The 19,564-nt window shown below is 45.4% G+C and overlaps 1 protein-coding gene and 1 long non-coding RNA gene across 3 annotated transcripts in view; one reads left to right on the plus strand and one right to left on the minus strand.

The window, feature by feature from the left end:
- NRBF2 (nuclear receptor binding factor 2) overlaps window positions 1–5,972 on the minus strand; it is a 29,680-nt gene extending 23,708 nt beyond the window's left edge. For both annotated transcript variants that reach the window (XM_072628851.1, XM_072628852.1), the window contains exon 1: window positions 5,811–5,972. In XM_072628851.1, the coding sequence (XP_072484952.1) occupies window positions 5,811–5,840 (30 nt within the window). In that variant the 5' untranslated portion in view covers window positions 5,841–5,972. The remainder of the gene's footprint in view (window positions 1–5,810) is intronic.
- A 6,215-nt stretch (window positions 5,973–12,187) lies between these two features.
- LOC140517516 (uncharacterized) lies at window positions 12,188–15,645 on the plus strand. Its single transcript, XR_011971616.1, has 3 exons — window positions 12,188–12,522; window positions 13,821–14,027; window positions 15,527–15,645. It is a non-coding gene; the product is annotated as an uncharacterized lncRNA (long non-coding RNA).
- Window positions 15,646–19,564: the final 3,919 nt, after the last annotated feature.

Here is a 19,564-nt window from a genome sequence, read left to right on the forward strand (position 1 = left end):
ACACTTCTTTTACAGGAATCACAGACTTTTTGAGAGTTCAAAGAAATTTTAGAGACCATTTAGTCTAATCTCCCTTATTTTACAGGTAAGGAAACCAAGACCCAGAAACGTTAAGTGACATTCCTACGGCCAAAACCTAAAGAAAAGAAAAATTGTTCATATATGTCAAAAAATTTACTTACAGCTACTAATCAAGATGTAAAACACTAGTGATTTTACTCAGTAGCAGAAGCTGATAGCTCCCATGATAATAGTAATAAAAATAATTTCAAAAACTGAAATGAGTAAGGGAAATTACAAGTAGGAGTCACTTTATCAACATTTAATAGTAATAGTTATCATTTATATATCACTTTATGGCTTGTAAAGCACTTTACAAATAATATCTCATCTGGTCCTCATAACAACTCTGGGAAGTAGATGCTGTTATTTCCATTTTCTGGATGAGGAAATTAAGGCAGACAGAGGGTAAGTGACTCCAGACCCAGTGCCCTATTCACCACCTGTGCCACTCTGATGTCTGAAAAGGTGAGTATGTCTTCAGTGTAGAAATGTAGCCAGTGAAAATTATGTGTTTATCTGTATCTGACCCCTGGCTCCTCAAAGCAAGAGCCATAGAGAACTTCTACCTGTATCCAACAATGAGCACTGTACCAAAAGACACTAAAATTGACCGAAACAGATGAAAAGTACAGTCACTGGTAAAATCCAACAAAAGAAAGAGCTCTTTTGCTTTGCTCAATTTGGACATCAGTAGTATAACATGAAGTTAGCACACACCTGCTAAAGTTTTAGATTATCACATGGGAAACTGAGAGGTTAAGTGGCATGCCTCGTGTCACCAGTGGTGAAACTTGCACCCAAGTCCCCCCGACTCCAAGGCCAGCTCTCTGGCCACTGGTTAATCTAACAAAATTGAAATTTCTCATTGCAACTTTGCTGCCAAAGGGCAACTCGAAACTGAGAAGTGGAAAAGAACAAGCTGGTCTATTTTGCTTTCCAGGCCTGTGCAGAAATAGGCTCTGCTGTCTCCTCAGGTGAAGTGGGAAGTAAATAGGTGCCAGACCATGAGCAATAACAGTAGTAGTTACCAGATGACATTGAGGCAGCCTGGTCATGTTCACAAGGTGCTTTATAGACATTTTATGCCATTTGATCCTAACAAGTCAGTGAGGTTGACATTAGAGGCCATTGTCTATTTTATAGAGGTTAAGTAACTTGTTTTTAAATTTTTTCTCCATTAAGTCAATCCACCTCTGGACTAATTAAAGAATTTAAAGGTTCTTTACCTTTTTATCTCTGGCAAAAATCATGCCACCTGTGTTAACCTTGGGCAAATCATTTGATTTTGTTAACCCCAATTTTCTAGCCTGTAAAATGAGGAGGTTGGGACTAGATAACCTCTAAGGTGCATTTGCTCTAAATTCTGAGATCCTGTGAAGTTACCCAGGGTTGTCCAACCACTAACTGCCAGAGGCAGGCTCTAAAGTCGAGTCTCAGCTGATTCAGTGTTAAGTTCTCATTAGAAAAGTAAAGGAGGCAGGTGGTCTACTAAACTCCCTGTGCCCCCTACGCACTTACAAGCTGGCAGGCAATGACCTTAGAAGAGATGAGCGCTCCCAGAACTGACAGGTAGTCACACTTAGTGATTATAATTCTCATACATTTTCATTTATCTCCTATATTGAATCTAAGATGTACAAAACTGAGGGAAAAGATGCCATCATTTTATCCTAAGTAGCACCTTGACCAGTAGTTGAATAAACATTTGCTGAATTTGCTGGAATTAGTATCAATACCCACTTTTTTTTTATCTTCACAAAGGACTAAGATTAATAGATAACTAATTTTTTTTCAAAATAGAGACACCATGATACTATGTGATGATCATAGTACATTTTATTTTTCTGTTCAGTTAAGAAATAAACATTTGTATTCATAACATGCATGCCATATTCAACAGAATATTTCAAACCTGTTCTGTTCAACCCCATGTTAAGTATAATATAACATAACAGGGCTGCAGATCCCAGTGGCAAACTTGACAATGGTCAAATCAATTCTAGGACACTAAATTCTGATCTAAATAGTACCTACTAATCCTATACACACCTGGGACCCCTTGGCAGTATGGGAATGTGACACTAAAATTAGCTTGTGCATCAGAGAGTCAGCTTGAAAAAAACGAAAGAGGAAAGGTCAGGGAGTCCAAAGAAGTTTCTGATCCATAAGGTGTTGATGAGTCACTGACCTGGACAATTACTTCCCTTCTCTATGCCTATATTTTGTCATCTATAAAAAATGGGAACTAATTCTCACCAAACTTACAGGAGGAATGCTTTACAACCTGATCACTGCAAAGCTTCTTATAAAACAACTTTGGACAAACTTAGTGCTTCTCTAGTAGAAAAAACTAACCACCCCTGGAAATGTCCCGTCCCGTCGTCCCGCGCCGCCCCCCCCCCCCCCCCCCCCCCCCCCCCCCCCCCCCCCCCCCCCCCCCCGTCATCCCAATGCCAACTTCTCCTTGGTATTTAAGCAATCTTCTCTCTACCTCTAAGCAGCTTCCTCCAGCAGCAGGACACAATGGAATGGCACCCCAGATGCCACTGAAATGGGACGATCATCTTTAAATCCCCTTCGGAAGCGTAAGGAAGAACCATTATCAAAAGAAAGAGTTCCCAATGGCACACTCCCTGAACCAAGTATTCCCTTGTAAAGTTTGGGTTGGAGGTCCCAGGTGGGGAGGAGGAAAGGAAGAATCAAATCAATGAGAATTCACATAGCCCCTATCAGTTCCAGGCACTGTGCTAGCTAGGGGTTGGTGACAAAGACCAGAAAACAGAAAGAGATCATTTCTGTTCTCATGGATCTCACATTCTCAATCTGACAAATACTGATGAAGTACCTACTAATGTAGATGCTTTGTATGTTCTAGGCACTCAGTAATCATTACAGGGCCATTTTATGTTGTGGTACATTTTGATCACTTTTCCCTCATGTTACACTGCAACATACTACAGAGTTTTCTGAGACTGGGTAGCATTTCTGAGCTGGTGACTGCTATTTTATTATGAAATAAGAAACATCAAAGCTACTCCCTTCCATGTGGCCTGTCCTAAGCACCCCAAACTCGATTAAAATAATTTTATTTTTGTTAGCTGGGTCAGTCTCCAATAATCGACTAAGCTGGAAACCAAAATTTCCAATACCTAATTAGCACAATTCATGATATCAAATGTCATAGTCTAGAATGCTGAATATGGAGAACGCATGTCTTTTACTCTGTCTCTATCACTGACATCTTAGGCATTGGATCCCAGTTCTGTGATTCTATTGGTGACTTGTATCCAATGTCCCTTCAAAAATGGTAAAAACTCTAGCTCCAAACCTTACTTCATTATTTCTAATCAGACAATATCCTGGGCTTCACACAAAAAGGGAAGACACTGACCCAAAAGATGAATGATTTTTCTAAAATGCCTAAAGATTTGTTTGTGCCACTTCACCTACATTTCTTATCCTGTGACCCATGGTCTATTCACCTGTCAAGGCAGGCTAGAGGGTAATGGGGCAGGCTACAGTCAAAGGGCAGAGAACAATTAGTCCACCTAGACCTTAACGAATGACCATACCTTATTTCTTGAAATACTACTACTGTGTAAATGTCTTATAATTTCAGAGGATATCCTTACGAAGTTTTAGCACTGAAAAGCCAATGACGCTTCATAGGAGACAATACAATCTATCACATTAAAAACCAAAGGGGCCATATTTGACCCCCTCCTTTCTCATAAAGTCATAACTTCCCACATTCACTTTAGTATGTTAAATAATTTTAGGGCTGTCTGTTCACTTAGTCTAACAATTCAGGTCTTTAGAGGAGAATTTAAGCTCCTTGAAGGCAGACCTTTGCGTTTCTACTGCAGGCTGATGCTCAGGTGCTTAATAATGCTTGATCATAAATGAGGACACAGGATCAGTTAAGGGCCTTGCTTGAGCTCATAATTAGTGAAAGAAACTGGGCTAGGAATCTGGGTTTCTTGGTTCCCTGTCCAGTGTTCTTTCACTATACCAAGGTCATTAGAATCTGTGAATAAAAATAATTCTTCTATTCCTTTTTCTCTCCCTCTGAAAAGAGCTCCATCAGTCCCCTCATTTCCTTCCTTCTGCCTCTGCCTTTCCCTCCATCTCAGAGCATGCTGAACATTTTCAGGACTCTCCACTGGTCAGTCTGACTCCCTGTGAGATCTCTCTACTAGAGCCTAACACAGAAAGGCAACACCACAGTGAGGTAATGACATGGAAGCATCCAAGACCAAGAACGGCACAATCAGAGGCAGGGAGGATTCTCAGTGGTCACCAAATTCAAGCCATATCTGAAGCAGAATTCCACTACTTTTTTCTACCCATCAAAAAATCTGCTTAAAGGTTTCCAGTGAAAAGGAACTCTTTGATGAAGCAACCAATTCTACTTTTAAGAAGCTTTCATTGTTAGGAAGTTTTCTATTATATCTAAATAAAGCCCTCAGTAACTTGCATGGGGTATAATGTTGCCCCTTTCAAACTTTGAAACACCATCTAGAAATATCAAGTTATTACCGCTCCTCTCTATTACAGCTTATAGTCCTTCAGATACCTGGCCAGTTGTGAATTCTCCAGAACTTGGACTGCCCAGTCCAAGGCAGTAGAAAGAACAAGAGGTGTGGAGTCGGAGGAGAAAGGTTTCCATTCCACTTTAGCTGCTTACTTTATGTACCTCTGGGCAAGTTCTGAACACCCCAAGAATCGTGGAAGGTTAGACCCGGCGGCCTGAGGCCCCTGCCAGCCCCGGGCATCTCTGGTCACCCTCCCGGCCGGAGCTAGCTAGCATTCTCGGGCTCGGCCAACATCCCCAACTGAAGACAACATTCCACTGAGGCTCTCTATCGGGCTCCCTCCTTCCAGACGAGATATTCCCATTAATAAGGCTGGAGATCACAATTCCATTTCTTCTCTGGTCTGGGCTGAAAACAACTCACCCACCGCTTACGTTGTAGGAGGAAAGGGGACGAAGGAAAAACACAAACCAGCCTACTGACATCCTGGGATCTTAGAGGGGGGAGGGAAATCGAGGCCCCCAGGGACAAGGCGCTGAGCCCGACCCCCCGACTCCGGGGCCGGCGCCTGCCTGGGCCTGGGAGAAGCCTGGTGAGGGGGGGGCGGACTGGGCCCGAACCAGGGTTGGACCACCCGTTCCTTTTTCGGGGAGCTTCTCTGTTTCTCCGCGGAGGAGCAGGGGCAAGGCACCCCTCTAACTTCTCCCTGGGGGGGAAGGAAGGGGGAATGGGGAGGGGGGGAATTCAGCCCGGGGCAGGGCCTCTCCTTCCATTCCCTACTTGGGGCAAAGGGTAGAAAAGCACCTTCCCCTCCCCGTCCCGGGCAGCGCTGTGGCCCCCCCGACCCCACGTGCCCCCCCCCAGGTGCGCGCACTGCCCAGGGGGACCGGGAAACGGGGAGGGGAGGTCGGGGGTCCTGGCACTGGGACGGGGCAAGACCCAGGGAATTCGGGGTTTGCAAATGAACTCGTTTGACAGCTGGGAAACTGAGGCTCCCAAAGGACAAGACTCTTCCTGTTCCGAGGCCAGGCCTCGCTCTACAAGGGGAGAAACTGAGGCCCGGGGAGGGGGTTCTAAGGCCACAGCCTGTGCAGAGGCCTGGGGGGGCCCGACGCCCCGCTTCTCACGGGAGGGAACTGAGGGGGGGGGCAGGCTCAGGAGACCCACCTCCCCCAGCCATAGCCCGGCCCTCCTCCCCGGGGCCGCACTCACCAGGTTGAGGGGCCCGTCCATTACTTCCATAGACGCCGGGGCGGGGGCCGGCGGCGGCGGCGCCCCGGCTCATGGAGGGCCGGGGGAAGGCAGCACTCGGAGGGGCCCGGGAGCCGCTGCCGGATCAACACTGCCGCCGCCGCCGCCGCCGCCGCCGCCGCCGCCGCCGCCGCCGCCGCCGCCGCCGCCGCCGCCGCCGCCGCTTCCTCCTCCCCAAGTCAGACCCCGCCGCCGCCAGAGCCCGCCCCCCGCGCACACGCGCGGCGTGATGACGTCACACGCAGGGAGACGCCGCCGGCGGGCCGAGGAATACCCCGTCTCTAGCGCGATTCTCGTTCTGTCGCGTTCCGCGTTCGGGATCTCGCGAGACCCTCGTAGAGGCCAGTCTGGGAGAGGGGGAGGGCAGGAGTTTGAGGATCCCGGCCTTGAAGCACGTGGGGAGCTGGAGACTGACTGAACCCTGGCAGACCAGCCTCCCACCCTGACCCACCATTGACCCCTCCCACCCCCGGCCCCTCCCCCCATTGACCCTCCCTGACCCCCTCGTGGAGCAACCTCCCAGCCCCTCGCGACCCAGTCTGAGACCCCCCTCCAGCACCAGGGCATCCCTTATCACTTTAGGGAGACCCGCTGACGGCCCTCCTCCGGCCCCTTTGATCCCGTGCCCCCATGCCTACCACCAATCCCCCTGCCCCCTCCCAGCCCGCTGACTTGTTCTCACCCTTCTGATCCTCAGCCCTCGAGCCTCCCGGCCATCCCCAGGATCTCTTCCCCAGCCCCTGAGCCCTCTCCGCCTCCCAGATCCCTGGCTCATTCCCCCCACATCCATTCCTGCCTCATCCCCATTGGACTCCCTTCTACCTGAGGCTGAGACTTCGCCAGTCCCATGGAGACGCCTTTCCTGCTCCTGGGCCACCATTAACCTCCCTCTTCCACTGGCCGTTCAGCCACAGCCATCACCCCACACCCGCCGATGGCCTGGCCCAAACCTCTCTGGATGCTTCCTGCCTCATTAACTGCCTTCCCACCGGTCAGAGCCCAACCCACCGAACCCTTCCTAAGGCTGGTAGCCTCCTCTCAGGCCTCCTGACTCCTCTTCCAGCTCCATCAAAAACTGAACTCCCTGGAGCAGAAGATCCCTCCCCAACCCCACGCTCAAGATGGATGAAGTAGCCTTCTGTTTCTCTAAGAAGACTGAGAGCATCCAACTAGAGTTGCCTCAACTTGGCTCCTGAAAATTTGTTTTCCTCTTTTTCTTCAGTTTCAGAAGAGGGTGATATTCAGATCTCATTTCTGCTATTGGCTGTATAGGATTGTGGTCAAGTTAGGTTGTCTCTGGGTCTGTGAAGTGAGGAGCTTGTATCAGATAATCTACAAATTCCCTAGCAACTCTAATGATCCAATAACCATCTCACAACCACTGGATGACCTCATACCAAGGCATTACCCATATCCCATGAATTACCCTCAAGACTCAATAGTCACTGACTCCATCCTTGCCCCATTGGTCACCCAATTTCAATAACCACTAAATTACTCTCTACCTATTGATCATCTCTGAGCTCCATTGATTGTATCCCCACTCCACAACCCTCCTCCCTACAATTCCAGCTTCATTGTTTATTTTAACACTACTAACCACCTTCTTTATCCCATTCACCACCAAATATACCACCCCAAACCCTAATGACTACTTCCTAGCCAATTCACCCCATCCTCACCTGATTGACATGAGCATGTAATGTATTATTTACCACCTCATACCACGACCTTCCAGGTCTTTTAACCATGTCTCCATCCCCTTGACCAGCTCATACCCCAAAGATCACATGCAGCTACACTCATCATCTTATCAGCCCATTCCTTCTCCCAACCTCTTCAACCTTCCTCTCCCACTGATCACCTCAATCAGTTAACAAGCACTTGCTATGAGTCAGGTACTGTTCCGGGCCTATAAAGAAAGGCAAAAACATTGTCTGCTTTCAAGGAGTTAACATTCTAATGGAGGATTAGCTCCAATTTTCCCTTATTTTTGCTTCCTACCTCATTCAAACTCTTTTCTTAGATTCATTCAATCCCACCGTTCAATTATCAACATGAAAAGAAGGATAAATTAGAGATTAAGAGACCTGTTTAAATCCCAGCTCTGCCACAAGGTATGTGACTTTGGACTAGTCTCTTCTTCCTGGGATCTCAGTTTCCTCATATACAAAATGAGGGAATTTGAGGATATGCTTCTCCAAATTTTCTTCCAGATTAAAATCCTATGATCCTATGATTTACTGGCCCTTATTGATGGGGTCTAGACTCTAGGAACCTCCTGGAACTCTGCTTGAATCTTCTCACTTAACCTAGCCAGGTGGTGTTCACATCTCACCTCAGACACTTGACATTCACTAGCTGTGTGACCTTGGGCAAGTCACTTAACCCCAACTGCCTCATCCTGGGTTATCATCAATCATCCTGATGAATATCTGGTCACTGAATTCAGATGGCTCAGGAGGAGAAGTGAGGCTGGTGACCTGTACAGCCCTCCCTCACTCAAAGCACAGTCAAGTGCAAGTCATGTCATTATTTCTCTGATGGCATGGTCTTCTTCAGCAACAAAGGACGAGCACACACAGCCTTTCATACTCAAATGTGTTACCCTTAACCTAACCTGGACCATACTTCATTACTTCCCACCCAAGTTCTCCATTGTCTGATACTTCCCAATTGCCTCCAGCTATTTCCCACCCTTGATTACTTCAATTGCATCAAAATCCTGCTTAGACCCTCCTCCCAGACTACTAGACCACATCTAGATCTTTCCCATGGACTTTCTGTATATAGGTTCCATCTCATTCAGATTCAGTCCAGCTCTGACTCTGTCTAGCTGAGATTCTATCTGGCCCGCTTTTCATATAAACATCACAAATGGTTAGGCTTCTTAAGAGTCAATCCAATATGGAGAACCTTTAATAAACTTTGTTTCACTTTGGCTGGAAGAAGGCTTGAGTTGAATTCATTCAGCAGGACCCAGTGTGTTGATATTTTGGTGTCCTGAGCACTCCAAACCTCATTATGGTTTCCAGACCTCAACATCATGACCCAGATAATTTCTATGCCTCACACCCCTCAGTATCTCCCTCATTTTTCCATGTCTTCAGATTTGTAAAGGCTATACAGTGATAATTACCTATAGCATGGATGCTTGGCACCAAAGCACAGTGTGATGGATTTGAATCTTACCATGGCTACTCACTTCCTGTGTGATCATGGCAAATTATTTCACTCTTCTGGATCTCTGTTTCCATATCTATAAAGGGATAAGATGATCTCTAAGTTCTTTTCCAGTTCTGACATTCTACGATTCTATGAAACCCAAGAGAAGGCCAGCTGGCAAGCCTGAGATCATGGAATAAAAGAAGGATGCTAAGAGTGGAGCATCCCTAGGAAGGAAAAGAGAACTAATCACCTGAGCTACTAGTGCCCTTTGGAAGGAGGGAAGACTTCACGCTTGTTCCAGAACAACACTGAACCGTGGCTTGACTAGACAGCTCAGACAAATGACGTGCACCCAGTTTAGCCACATAGTTGGCATGACACCAAAGCTAATTATGCCCTTCCTCTCTGAAATGGATGTGTAGACCTCATCCTCCCACAGGTCCCTTCCTCTGTACTAGAAAAGGAAGGAGGCTCAGTCTTGGCAGCTGCAGTCCAGTAATTAATGGAAGGGGCAGAGTGCCTTTAGCCCTAAGTAGGGAAGCAGACCTGGAGAGAGCAGGAGATTGAAGATGTGCAAGAGTGTAGGGATACAAAGAAAGGCCAAAGGCTGCCCTACCCTCAAGGAACTCTCAGTATAATGGGGGAGAAAGCATGCAAACAACCATGAACAAACAACCTTGAGACAGGATAAACAGGAAATGACAGTATCCACAGAGAGAAAGCACTGGAATCTAGAGGGAGCCCCAAAGGCTTTCTGTAGAAGGTGGGACTTGGAGGAGGCCAGGAGCACAAGGGAGGAGGGAGAGGCTTCCAGGCATGGGGGGGATAGCCAGAGAAAATGTCCAGAGTTAGGAGATAAAGTGTCTTGTTTGGGAAATTGCCAGGAAGCCAGTGTCAATGGAACCAAGATTACATGGGGAGGAGGAAGTGGGGAGAGGCAAGAGAGGAGGAAAGGTGTGTGGGTTGGGGTGAGATGGAGGATAGGAGGGGCTTTGAACACAAAACTGAAGATTTTACGTTTCTTTCTGGAGGTTTAGAGGGAACCACCACAGTTTATTTAGTGAAGGATGGCATATTTGGACTCATACTTTGGGAAAATAATTTTGGTGGCCCAGTAGGGGGTGCATTGGAGAGAGAAGAGATTTGTACCAGGCAGACAGCAAGGGAGCATTTTCAAGAGATGTTATCAAGGTAAACTCTACAGGCTTTGGCAACAGATTGAATTATTGGATATAGGGGAGTTGGGAGGGTGAGACAGAGAGAGAGACAGAGAGAGAGAGAGAACATTTACTATGGGACTCCTACAGTTAGCAGGCATGACCTGGACAAAAATTCAGCAAAGGAGATTTAGAGGGAGTTAGACAGGTAGAAGGAGAACCCAGAGAGAGTGGTGTCCCAAAAACCTAGAGTGAAGAGAGCGTCGAGAAATGGGTAATTGGCAATATCAAAGGCTGGAGAGAAGTCAAAAAGGATAAGAATTGAGACAAGGCCATCAGATCTGACCATTAAGAGATCATTGGTAACTCCAGAGAGAGCAGTTCCAGTTGAATGGTCAGAAGCCAGAATGTAGAGAAGACATTGAGAAAAGAGGAAAAGGAAGTACCTATTGCAGACAGCCTTCTCAAGGAATTTAGCCACAAAAAAGCAGGAGAGATATGTGATGATAGTTAGCAGGGATGGAGAGATCAAGTGAGGATTTTTTGAGAATGAAGGAGACAGGCATATTTAGAGAAACAGCCAGTAGACAGGGAAAAACTGAAGATAAATGAGAGAGTGGGGATGATAAAGAGGACTATCTGCTGGATAAAATGAGATGGCCTGTGATCACTTGTGCATGTAGAGGTTTAGGCTTGGCAGGGAGAAGGGCCACCTCATCATGTGAGATGGATGAAGGAAGAGATAATGAAAGGAGGCACTGAGAGTTATGAGGAGAAGTGGAGTAGAGGGAACTCTTAGTATATATCTTCAATTTTTCAGTAAATATGAGGCAGGGTTCTCAGCTGAGAGGGAACAGGTGGGGAAGCCCTAGGAGTTTTGAGGACAGGTTTCAAACAGCCTCTGTGGTGAGTGGAATAGTGAACTAATTAGGCAGGTATATAAGAAAGGATTGCCCAACAGAATGGAGAGCCCACTTGACATTATGTAACCTAAATTTGTAGTTGGACACATTTTCCACCTTTGTTCGGGATAGGAGTGAAGGCAGCAGATGGTTGGAGTGCTCCAATACTGAGAGTTGGCAGAGGTCAGCTGGCAAGATAAGTGGGCAAGAGATTTAAGACAATGTAGAGTTGAATTGTTTCATCAAAGGGTCAAAATGCATGTAGCTAGTACAGGGATGATGACCTAGGAGAGACAACTGAGGGGTAAAGGGATCAAAGGTCACAGTATGGGTGAAGAATAGGTTTGGGGGTTGTAAGGTTGGTTGTAAGATCCAATAAGGGAATTTCAGAGTTCATGAACATGGAAATGTGCCTTTGTGGATGAAGGGAACCTGAAGGATATGACTGTGTTTGTGTGTGACTGATGTGGGATAGAGGAGGAGGTCACTGGAAATGAGTAAGTTGAGGAACTGGTTGGTTAGGGTATTTGAAGGAGGATTAGTCTGTGTATTGAAGTTCCTTGTGTAAGGACAGGATTGGGGGGCCACATATTGAACTCGTTGAGGCCCGAAGCAGTGTATTCCAGAGGTCAAAGACAAGCTAGTAGGATTCTGATTGAGTGGTAGATGTGAATTTCATGAACATCAAATGAAGAAAGGTTACTGAGTGATGCTGATAAAGGATGAGCTGGGGAGTGGCAAGGGGGATCAAGGAGTATTCCTATTTCCCTGCCTCCACCAAGGAGCCAGGGGAATGAGGGAAAGTACAGCCAGTGTGAAGAAGGAGAACCAAGGAGGCTGTATCATCACGAAGGAACCAAGTCTCCAGGAGAGTCAGAAGACAAAGAGTGGGAAAGAAAAGATAAGATGGAAACAAGTTTGTTGCATATTGATTAGGCATTCCAGAGGGCACATTGGAAGGGGTGGGTAGCTTTGGGGTGGGATATGGGAGGTGGACTGGTGGTTTGTAGAAAACTGAAATAAAGAATCAGACAATGGGGACTGGGATTTGAATGATGATTGTTTGGGGTTCACTGGAATAAGGAGGGTAGGATGGGTGGGGAGTGGAGTTTCTTATTAAGGGAAATTTTTAGGAAGATTTTCAATGTCAATAATATTATGAGCTCAGGGTGGAGTCCTTTCAGAGCCTTGGGTAGATTAAATGAGGAAGCAAGAACTTGGAGAGAAAAGAGTGGTGATACTCTTCTTTTCCCAAGGCGGGAGATCAGTCTAGAATCGTGTCTCAACTCATCAGGGAGAGGATGCTATGGTGGAACTATACTTCTCTTCTCACAGGAGGCTGAAAAGCAAGCAGAAGAGGGAGGCTCTGGAGGGTGAGGCCCTGACCCTTTCTACTCCTCTCCTTTTCCCACTGCTCACTGGAGGATGGAGACCATGCAGAAAATGGTACAGAGCATGCAGGGGATGTTGATGCTTCTTAAAAACTTAATCCTTTGATCCTCAAGTTATGGTTGTGGCTGTGAAATTATCCCCATTTTCCAGGCTAGCAAATGGAGGCAAGGTGTAATTATTTGAACTCCATCAAACAAGATGGAAAGAATGAATTAATAAATAGGAGAAGTATTAAGAAGAACATTATTTAACAATTATGCCAGACATACTGTTAAGCACTTTACAATTATTTCATTTGATCTTCACAATTATTTATTGTTTCCATTTTATAGCCGAGAAAACTGAGGCAGGTCGAGATTAATGGACTTGCCCAGGGTCACACAGATAGTAAGTATCTTGGGCAGAATTAGAAATCAGGTCTTCCTGACTCCAGGCCCAGTGCTCTGTGCATTGTGACACCAGCTACCTCTGCAAGGCATACATACCTTACCCAATTTGATCTTCACAACTACCCTGTGAAGTAAAGCAACTAGGTGGTGCTGAACTTCAGGATTAGGAAGACCTGAGCAATTCTGCTCCAGACACCTTTTATCTGTGTGACCCTGGGCAAGCCGTTGAACTTCTCTGTGCCCTAGTTTTCCCATCTGTAAAATGGGATAAATAATAGCACCTACCTTACAGAGTTGTTTGTGAGGCTCAATACATATGACATTGTACATATAAATACCAGCCAAGAAAAAAGTGTGAGAAAATGGAGATTCTTGACTAGGAATCTTTCCTGAGAATGTGCCTAAGTTCATCTAACTTTCTAATAAGTGTCACAGGTAGCATTCTGACCTAGGACTTTCCCACCTATTAGCCCTCTGGAAGTGACATGGAGAAAGCTAGTGGCTCTCCCTCAGCAGGTCCCAAGTTCCCTGGGACCAAGGAGGTTAGTTAGTTTTCTTGGGTTCAAGGTTATGAACACTAAAAGATGAAAGCTAAGGTGCAGTCACGTAGGGTTGTTTATCACGTACTGATCACAGACCAAGGTCTGGACAGAACCAGACATCCGAGGAGACTGCCAACAAGATCCTGATTGCCACAGAAGCTTGGGTGAGCAGAGCTAGGCAAGGATTCAGCTCAGTGGTGTTCAGGAGATGAGAGGCCAAGTATCCCATCCAATAAGTTGACACTTAAGAGAGGTCAGGCCAAAAGGAAACATTTGTCAAATGAACAGTTCAACCTAGTCTAGCTCAGTGGCTCTGAAACTGGGGGGTCTGGAGAGAGTCATCAGGGGGCCCTGACACAGTCCTGTGTGCTCAACTATTACCTCTGGAATCATGGAACTGGCTCATTTCCATTCTTTGCAGAATACCACAAGGGAGGACACCACTGCCAAGCTCTTTCCCTCTGCCAAGCTCCCTGACTGCTTCAAATGCCTGAGTACAGCTGTCATTTTTCTCCCTGTTTCCCAGTCCTAAAGATGACAAAGATAAATGCATTCACTTCCCCAGGGACTAGGGGTATGGAAGACCATTACTGAGGTCCAGGATGCAGAAGGTGCTGGTCTAGGAAGGGTAAGTGTGGAAGCACCAGCAGGTATCAGCATTGGTTCATCCAATTTAAGCATTGTTTTCTATGAAATGACTTCCAAGGAAGCAAAATTACCTATGACCCAAATGAATGAATGAATTAAAAAACTTTATTAAGCAATTATTTTCTGCCTTCGCAAGGCTGAGGACTGGGGAAACAAAAACAAAAATGGAGACTGTCTCTACCCTGAAGGAAATAATATTCTAATAGGCAAAGACAACCTGTGTAGTGGAATGATGTCCAGGAGAATGAATTTTGATCTGGAAAGTTATCAAATCCTTTCCAGAAGCAAGGGTGGTATTGATTTGATATGATGTCCAGAGCAAGATGTGGAAAGGAAGAGGGAATGGTACATGTGGCATGGCAGGCAGATGCTTAGATGGCCCAGGTGACCAACTGGATGGGATATGAAGGTGAAATATGATCTGGAATCTAGGATAGGCTGTTTATTATGGGATAAGTGGGTTAGTTTGCAGTAACTCAGTCACCAATCAAGAAGGCTGAGCCCTAGAATAAGAAAGTCTGAAGATTTCAAAGGCAAGTGGATTAACTTCCTCAGGGTTATTATTTCTATTACATGAGTAAGGAAACAGAGGCTTAGAGAGATAAAGTGACTTGTTTAGGGTCACCTAGCTAAGAAGAGACAGGGCTAAGATTTGAACCTGGGACTCAACTCAAAGGCCAGTGCCCCTTCTGCCATGTGTAGTGAAATGGTAGTTGTCACATACTTAGCACAGTGCCTGGCACATAAGATGTAAATGTTAGTTCTTCTTTTCGTCCTCCTCTTTCTCCTCCTTCTCCTCCTCCTCATGTATTCTGCAAAACTTCTCCTCCTGCCTCTTCTTCTTAAAGAGATTTCTTTGATAGTAGCCAAGATCCCAGAATCCATTGTTTAGACACTTCCTGTTGCATCCAGGGTCCTCTGGGGCTATTCCCTTCTCACAATAGCTGAAGCATGAAACATTCTTCTTGATAGGCTTAAGGAAGCCACGGGACAGGAGTGAACGGTGGCACCATGGACCAAATCTAGAATACACCAGAGCACACAGAACCTTTCCTCTGCTCCCTAGACCATCCCTAACACTTGGCATTTTGACTTTTTCACAGCCTTTCACATGCCTCCCTGGAGAACTGTTTCCTTGGGAGGAATCTCTCCTGGAGCTATTTTGGCCCTCAGATACAAAAGAAAGGAGACAACACCTCACACTCTAGGCCTGGCTGGAGTGTTTACTTCCACACAGCCTAGTCAGTTCAGAAGCCACTGCAGGAAGGATGATGCAACCAAGGAGTTTGTTATGACTTTAGGTCGAAGGCCAAAGAATTTTTACCACACAGCTGGACTGAGGCCAAGCTTTAGTGTTGGCTGCTCTGGGCTGAGGCCTCCTCCCCCAGTAATTCTGAAATTTGACGATCTCTAAATGAACTGTGCAATACTGTGACTGCCATTTTCCTTCTTCTCACTTTCAACTCATTTTTCTTTTAGGAAAACATGATGGACAAAGGAAATGGAAAAAAAGACCCTCAGGCTTTTCTGCTTCAACAATGAAATTCAATTTAACAAACATTTATTAAGTTTCAACTGCACAAATATTAAGTGTTTCAGAAATACTTGTTGAATGACTGACTGAAGTTAATTCACCATTCTGTCCTGAATGCTTCTACAATTAGCAAGGTCACTTTTCCAGAAGGGTAAATGATGGTTGCTAACTGGATATTAGAAGCTGAAAATCAAGGAATTTAGAACTAGACAGTACCTGATGGGTCATCAGGAACTCATTTTACATATGAGGCCCAGAAAATTTATTTGTCCAAGGTTACAAACATAGTAAGGTACACAACTGAGGCTTGAACTTATATGTGTAAAATTATAGAATTACATTAGATGGCCTCTAAATCCAGTCCTAAAATCTGTGATCAATAATCATTCAAGTGCCTACATCAGGGGTGGGGAACCTGCGGCCTTAAGGCCACATGCGACCCTCTAGGTTCCCAGAACTTGAATTCAATCAAAGGGTCATACTTGAGGAGGTCATACTAGAGGGCCATATGGGACCTCGAGGCCACAGATTCCCAGCCCTGGCCTACAGGGTACCAAGCCCTATACTAAGGAGGAGAAGGGGAAATGACAATGATTAATTAAGATGGAATCCTGGCCCTAATGAAATATGGTCAATATTCCTCAATAGGAAAACAGAACATAGAACCAGAATAACAAAGTGATACTGAGCATCCAAGTGTAATGTGGGCTACCCCATGGAACATGTTCCTGCATCCATGTAAGAGCTTTTGAGCATACTTGAGGCCATGGGGTGTAGCTTTGATCCTCTCCCAGATTATTATAATAGTGGTTAAGAGATCCCTCCTGCCTCAGTCTCTCTTCCTTCAGGACTGCAGGGAGGAGTATGGAAGGAGCACTGAAGCTACCAGGGAAGGGTGGGCAGCCCTCTTCCACCCCACCATTATGGTGACTGTGCCCAAGTAGCAGCTTGGGCATGGACTCTACCAGGTAAATTTGCCCCGGGGCCCCAGATCCTTTTGCAACTTCTGTGCTTGTCCTTTCTTGACCTTTGAAAAATTGTATGTTGAGCTGGATGTGTCCAGGTTTGGAGGCCACCTTGTGAGTGGAGAGGTTAAGGGTCAGAAAATGTGGACACCACCACTCTTTCAGGAATGGTCACATTCATGCTTCCAGTAACTCTTGATGCCCCTCTTTCTCTAGCTTTCTTCTCCTCTTTCTGGACAGCCACATTACCCCCAGGGAGAGAGCCTCCCTCTTATTTGGTGTCTTTCTCCAGTAGAACACAAACTCCCTGAGGACAGCAGCCATCCTATTTGCTTCCCAAGCACTTAGCACACTGCCCACTACATAGTAATCAATTAATCAGTACAATAAACCTATTTATTAGCATCTATCTCTCTACAGATATAAAGTAGATACGAAGTGTCTGGGATGGGGGTGGGTGACCCTAACAGGCAAGGTGACCAGGAAGGCCTTATGCAGATAGTGACTGAGCTGAGCCTTGAAGGAAGAAGAGATGGAGGTAAGCAGGAAAAGCATCATGGACTTGGGGGACAGGTGGTATGCAAAGGTATGGACTGGGGGAATGGGAGAGGTGCAGGTCAGGGAAGTGAGGAGGCAGGTTTAACTGAACTAGACGGGATGTGAGGGGAAATCATGGGCAATAAGGTTGGAAAAGTGGGTTGGAGTCAAGTTGGGAAGGGCTTGAAAAGCCAAACTAGAGGTGGGGACCAAAATGGGAGAACTCCCAGAGGCAGACTGTTATCTTCTTTGAAACTTAGTATCTTAGAGAATTGCCTAGACCACTGAAGAGTTAAGTGACTGCTCCAAGGTCACCTCATAGCCAGCATGTAGCAAAAGCAAGATCACCTTTCTATCCCCTGTCATGCTGCCAAACAGATTCCTGAAAGTCAGAGAGAGTGCCTGAAGTTTATTGAATGGGGGAGATCACTCTGGCAGTTGTGTGAAGTATGGATCAGCAGGGGAAAGACATGAGGTAGGGGAACTAAGACAAGGCTGTTGCAATAGTCCAGGCAAGAGGAGCTAAGGGACTGAACTAGGGTGGGAGCTTTGGGAGTGGAAAGGAGGATGTGAGAGACATGGTGGTGGAAATGGATTGGAGGATGAAACCAAGGGTTTGAAACTGGGAGACTGGAAGGATGGAGACACTTTGGATAGAAATAAGGAAATTTGGCAAAAAGGCACATTTTGGAGGGAAGATAATGATTTCAGTGTTGGTCATGCTGAGTTTGAGAAGTTCAACATGTTCAATAGGCAGTAGGTGATGTTGATTGATTGATTGATAAAGAACTCAGTTTACAAGAGAGTCTAAGGCTGGAAATGCAGACCTGGTAGTCATCAGATATGGATGCTCACTCAACCCCTAGGAGCCCAGGAGGTCTCTGAGAGAGAATGTAGAGAGAGAAGAGATCCTGGGGCAGAGCTTTTGGGGATACCTACTGTTAGACATGTTATAGATAAGCAAGCAAAAGAGGCTGAGAAGTTAGTAAGAAGTATTCATCACAAAATTCACTTGTAAATGGGGCTTAGCCAATGCATGACCTACTTACTCTGAACTGCCTTAAATCTCCTGCTGTGCTGGGTCAGATGAGTCATATGGGGGCTTCCATCCTCACTAGGCTTCACTGCTCACAAACTTGTCTGAACTCCCTTTACTGGAATTCTGCCAACTTGTCCTTCCAAACAATAGAAGCTCACAGTGTTGCAGATTAGTTTATTAAGTTTTCAGGACTTCTTCATCTAAGACAGGAAAGAATAGACAAGGAGGGATAGAAACAAAGCAGGTCTTGGGATCCTCCACCCTAAGGCTTCTAGTTATACTCATCTATTCTCTGAATTTAGACATGTTAGAAAGAAAACAAAGGTGAATCATAAGAGCCTTTTGTATTTGTAAAGGTGGGTAAAACACCTCATTTAGCACATTTAACTGGTCAGAACACATTTCAATCAGTCATTCAATCAAAGACTTTAGATTAAGTGACAAAAAGTCTTGGAAAGTCATCGGATAGACACAAAACAGGGCCAAGATGGTGGAGCAGAAGAACGAAGCTGAGCTCTCCCTCATAACACCTCCCAACAAATTTAGGAAACACACCAAACTAAGAGATTTATAAGAATGACTGAGAAATGCAAGAAAAAAAAAGCCACAATGAATCATTTTCTAGCCCAAGACAGCATAGGAAGACCGAAAGGTTTGCAGACACTTTGTTCAAGGGTATACTGAGGTCTACTGCCCCACAGAGCATTCTTGCCCTGGGAGAGGCTGTGTATCACAGCAAAATGTTCCAAATCCAGCAAAGTGATAATCACTAAATATTATTTTTGAACTTTAATAAGGGCCAGAGCTAGAATTAATCAGAACCTGAACCCAACAGTGTCTTTGTTCTCTGTTACTTCTCTGAAGTAAACTCAGAGATTACTTCTTCTTATGTCAACAAGGTCAGATGGGGCTAACTTAGCATACTTTATGAGACCCTTAACCTGGGACACTATCCTGAATAAGGGGACTTTTTGTGAATATATACTATGTTATAGAATATTAATGGTAAAGAAAACACATATCCTAGGTTGTAATTTCAATTGACACTTTGCCAACTCTCTCATCTTACTGTATTTACAACTTATTCAATCAAGAAAATTCCTTTCTCTTGGTATAGTTAAACATATATAGAGACCATAAATCTGAAGGACAGACACCCTTGGATTGTCCTAAAACAGATTTAAACCTGCTCATTGTTATATTAGTCAGTCAGAAGTTTCCTTCTGGCTCCATGATCATGTAACTGCTAGCTTCAAGGGAATACATACTATAAATATACATATATTTGTCTGTTTGCCTCTTTTAATCAAATTTTCAGATCGACAGAAGAAAGGCCTGACCATGTACGGGGTACAGGAATAGATGCCAGCTGGCAGCCGTGTTGCCAGTTCTAGGTCACAATTCCAGGGACTGAATGAGGAGTAAGGGTGGCATTCTAGGCT

Source organism: Notamacropus eugenii, chromosome 1 (assembly GCF_028372415.1).
Source record: "Notamacropus eugenii isolate mMacEug1 chromosome 1, mMacEug1.pri_v2, whole genome shotgun sequence".
NCBI classification, from domain to species: domain Eukaryota; kingdom Metazoa; phylum Chordata; class Mammalia; order Diprotodontia; family Macropodidae; genus Notamacropus; species Notamacropus eugenii.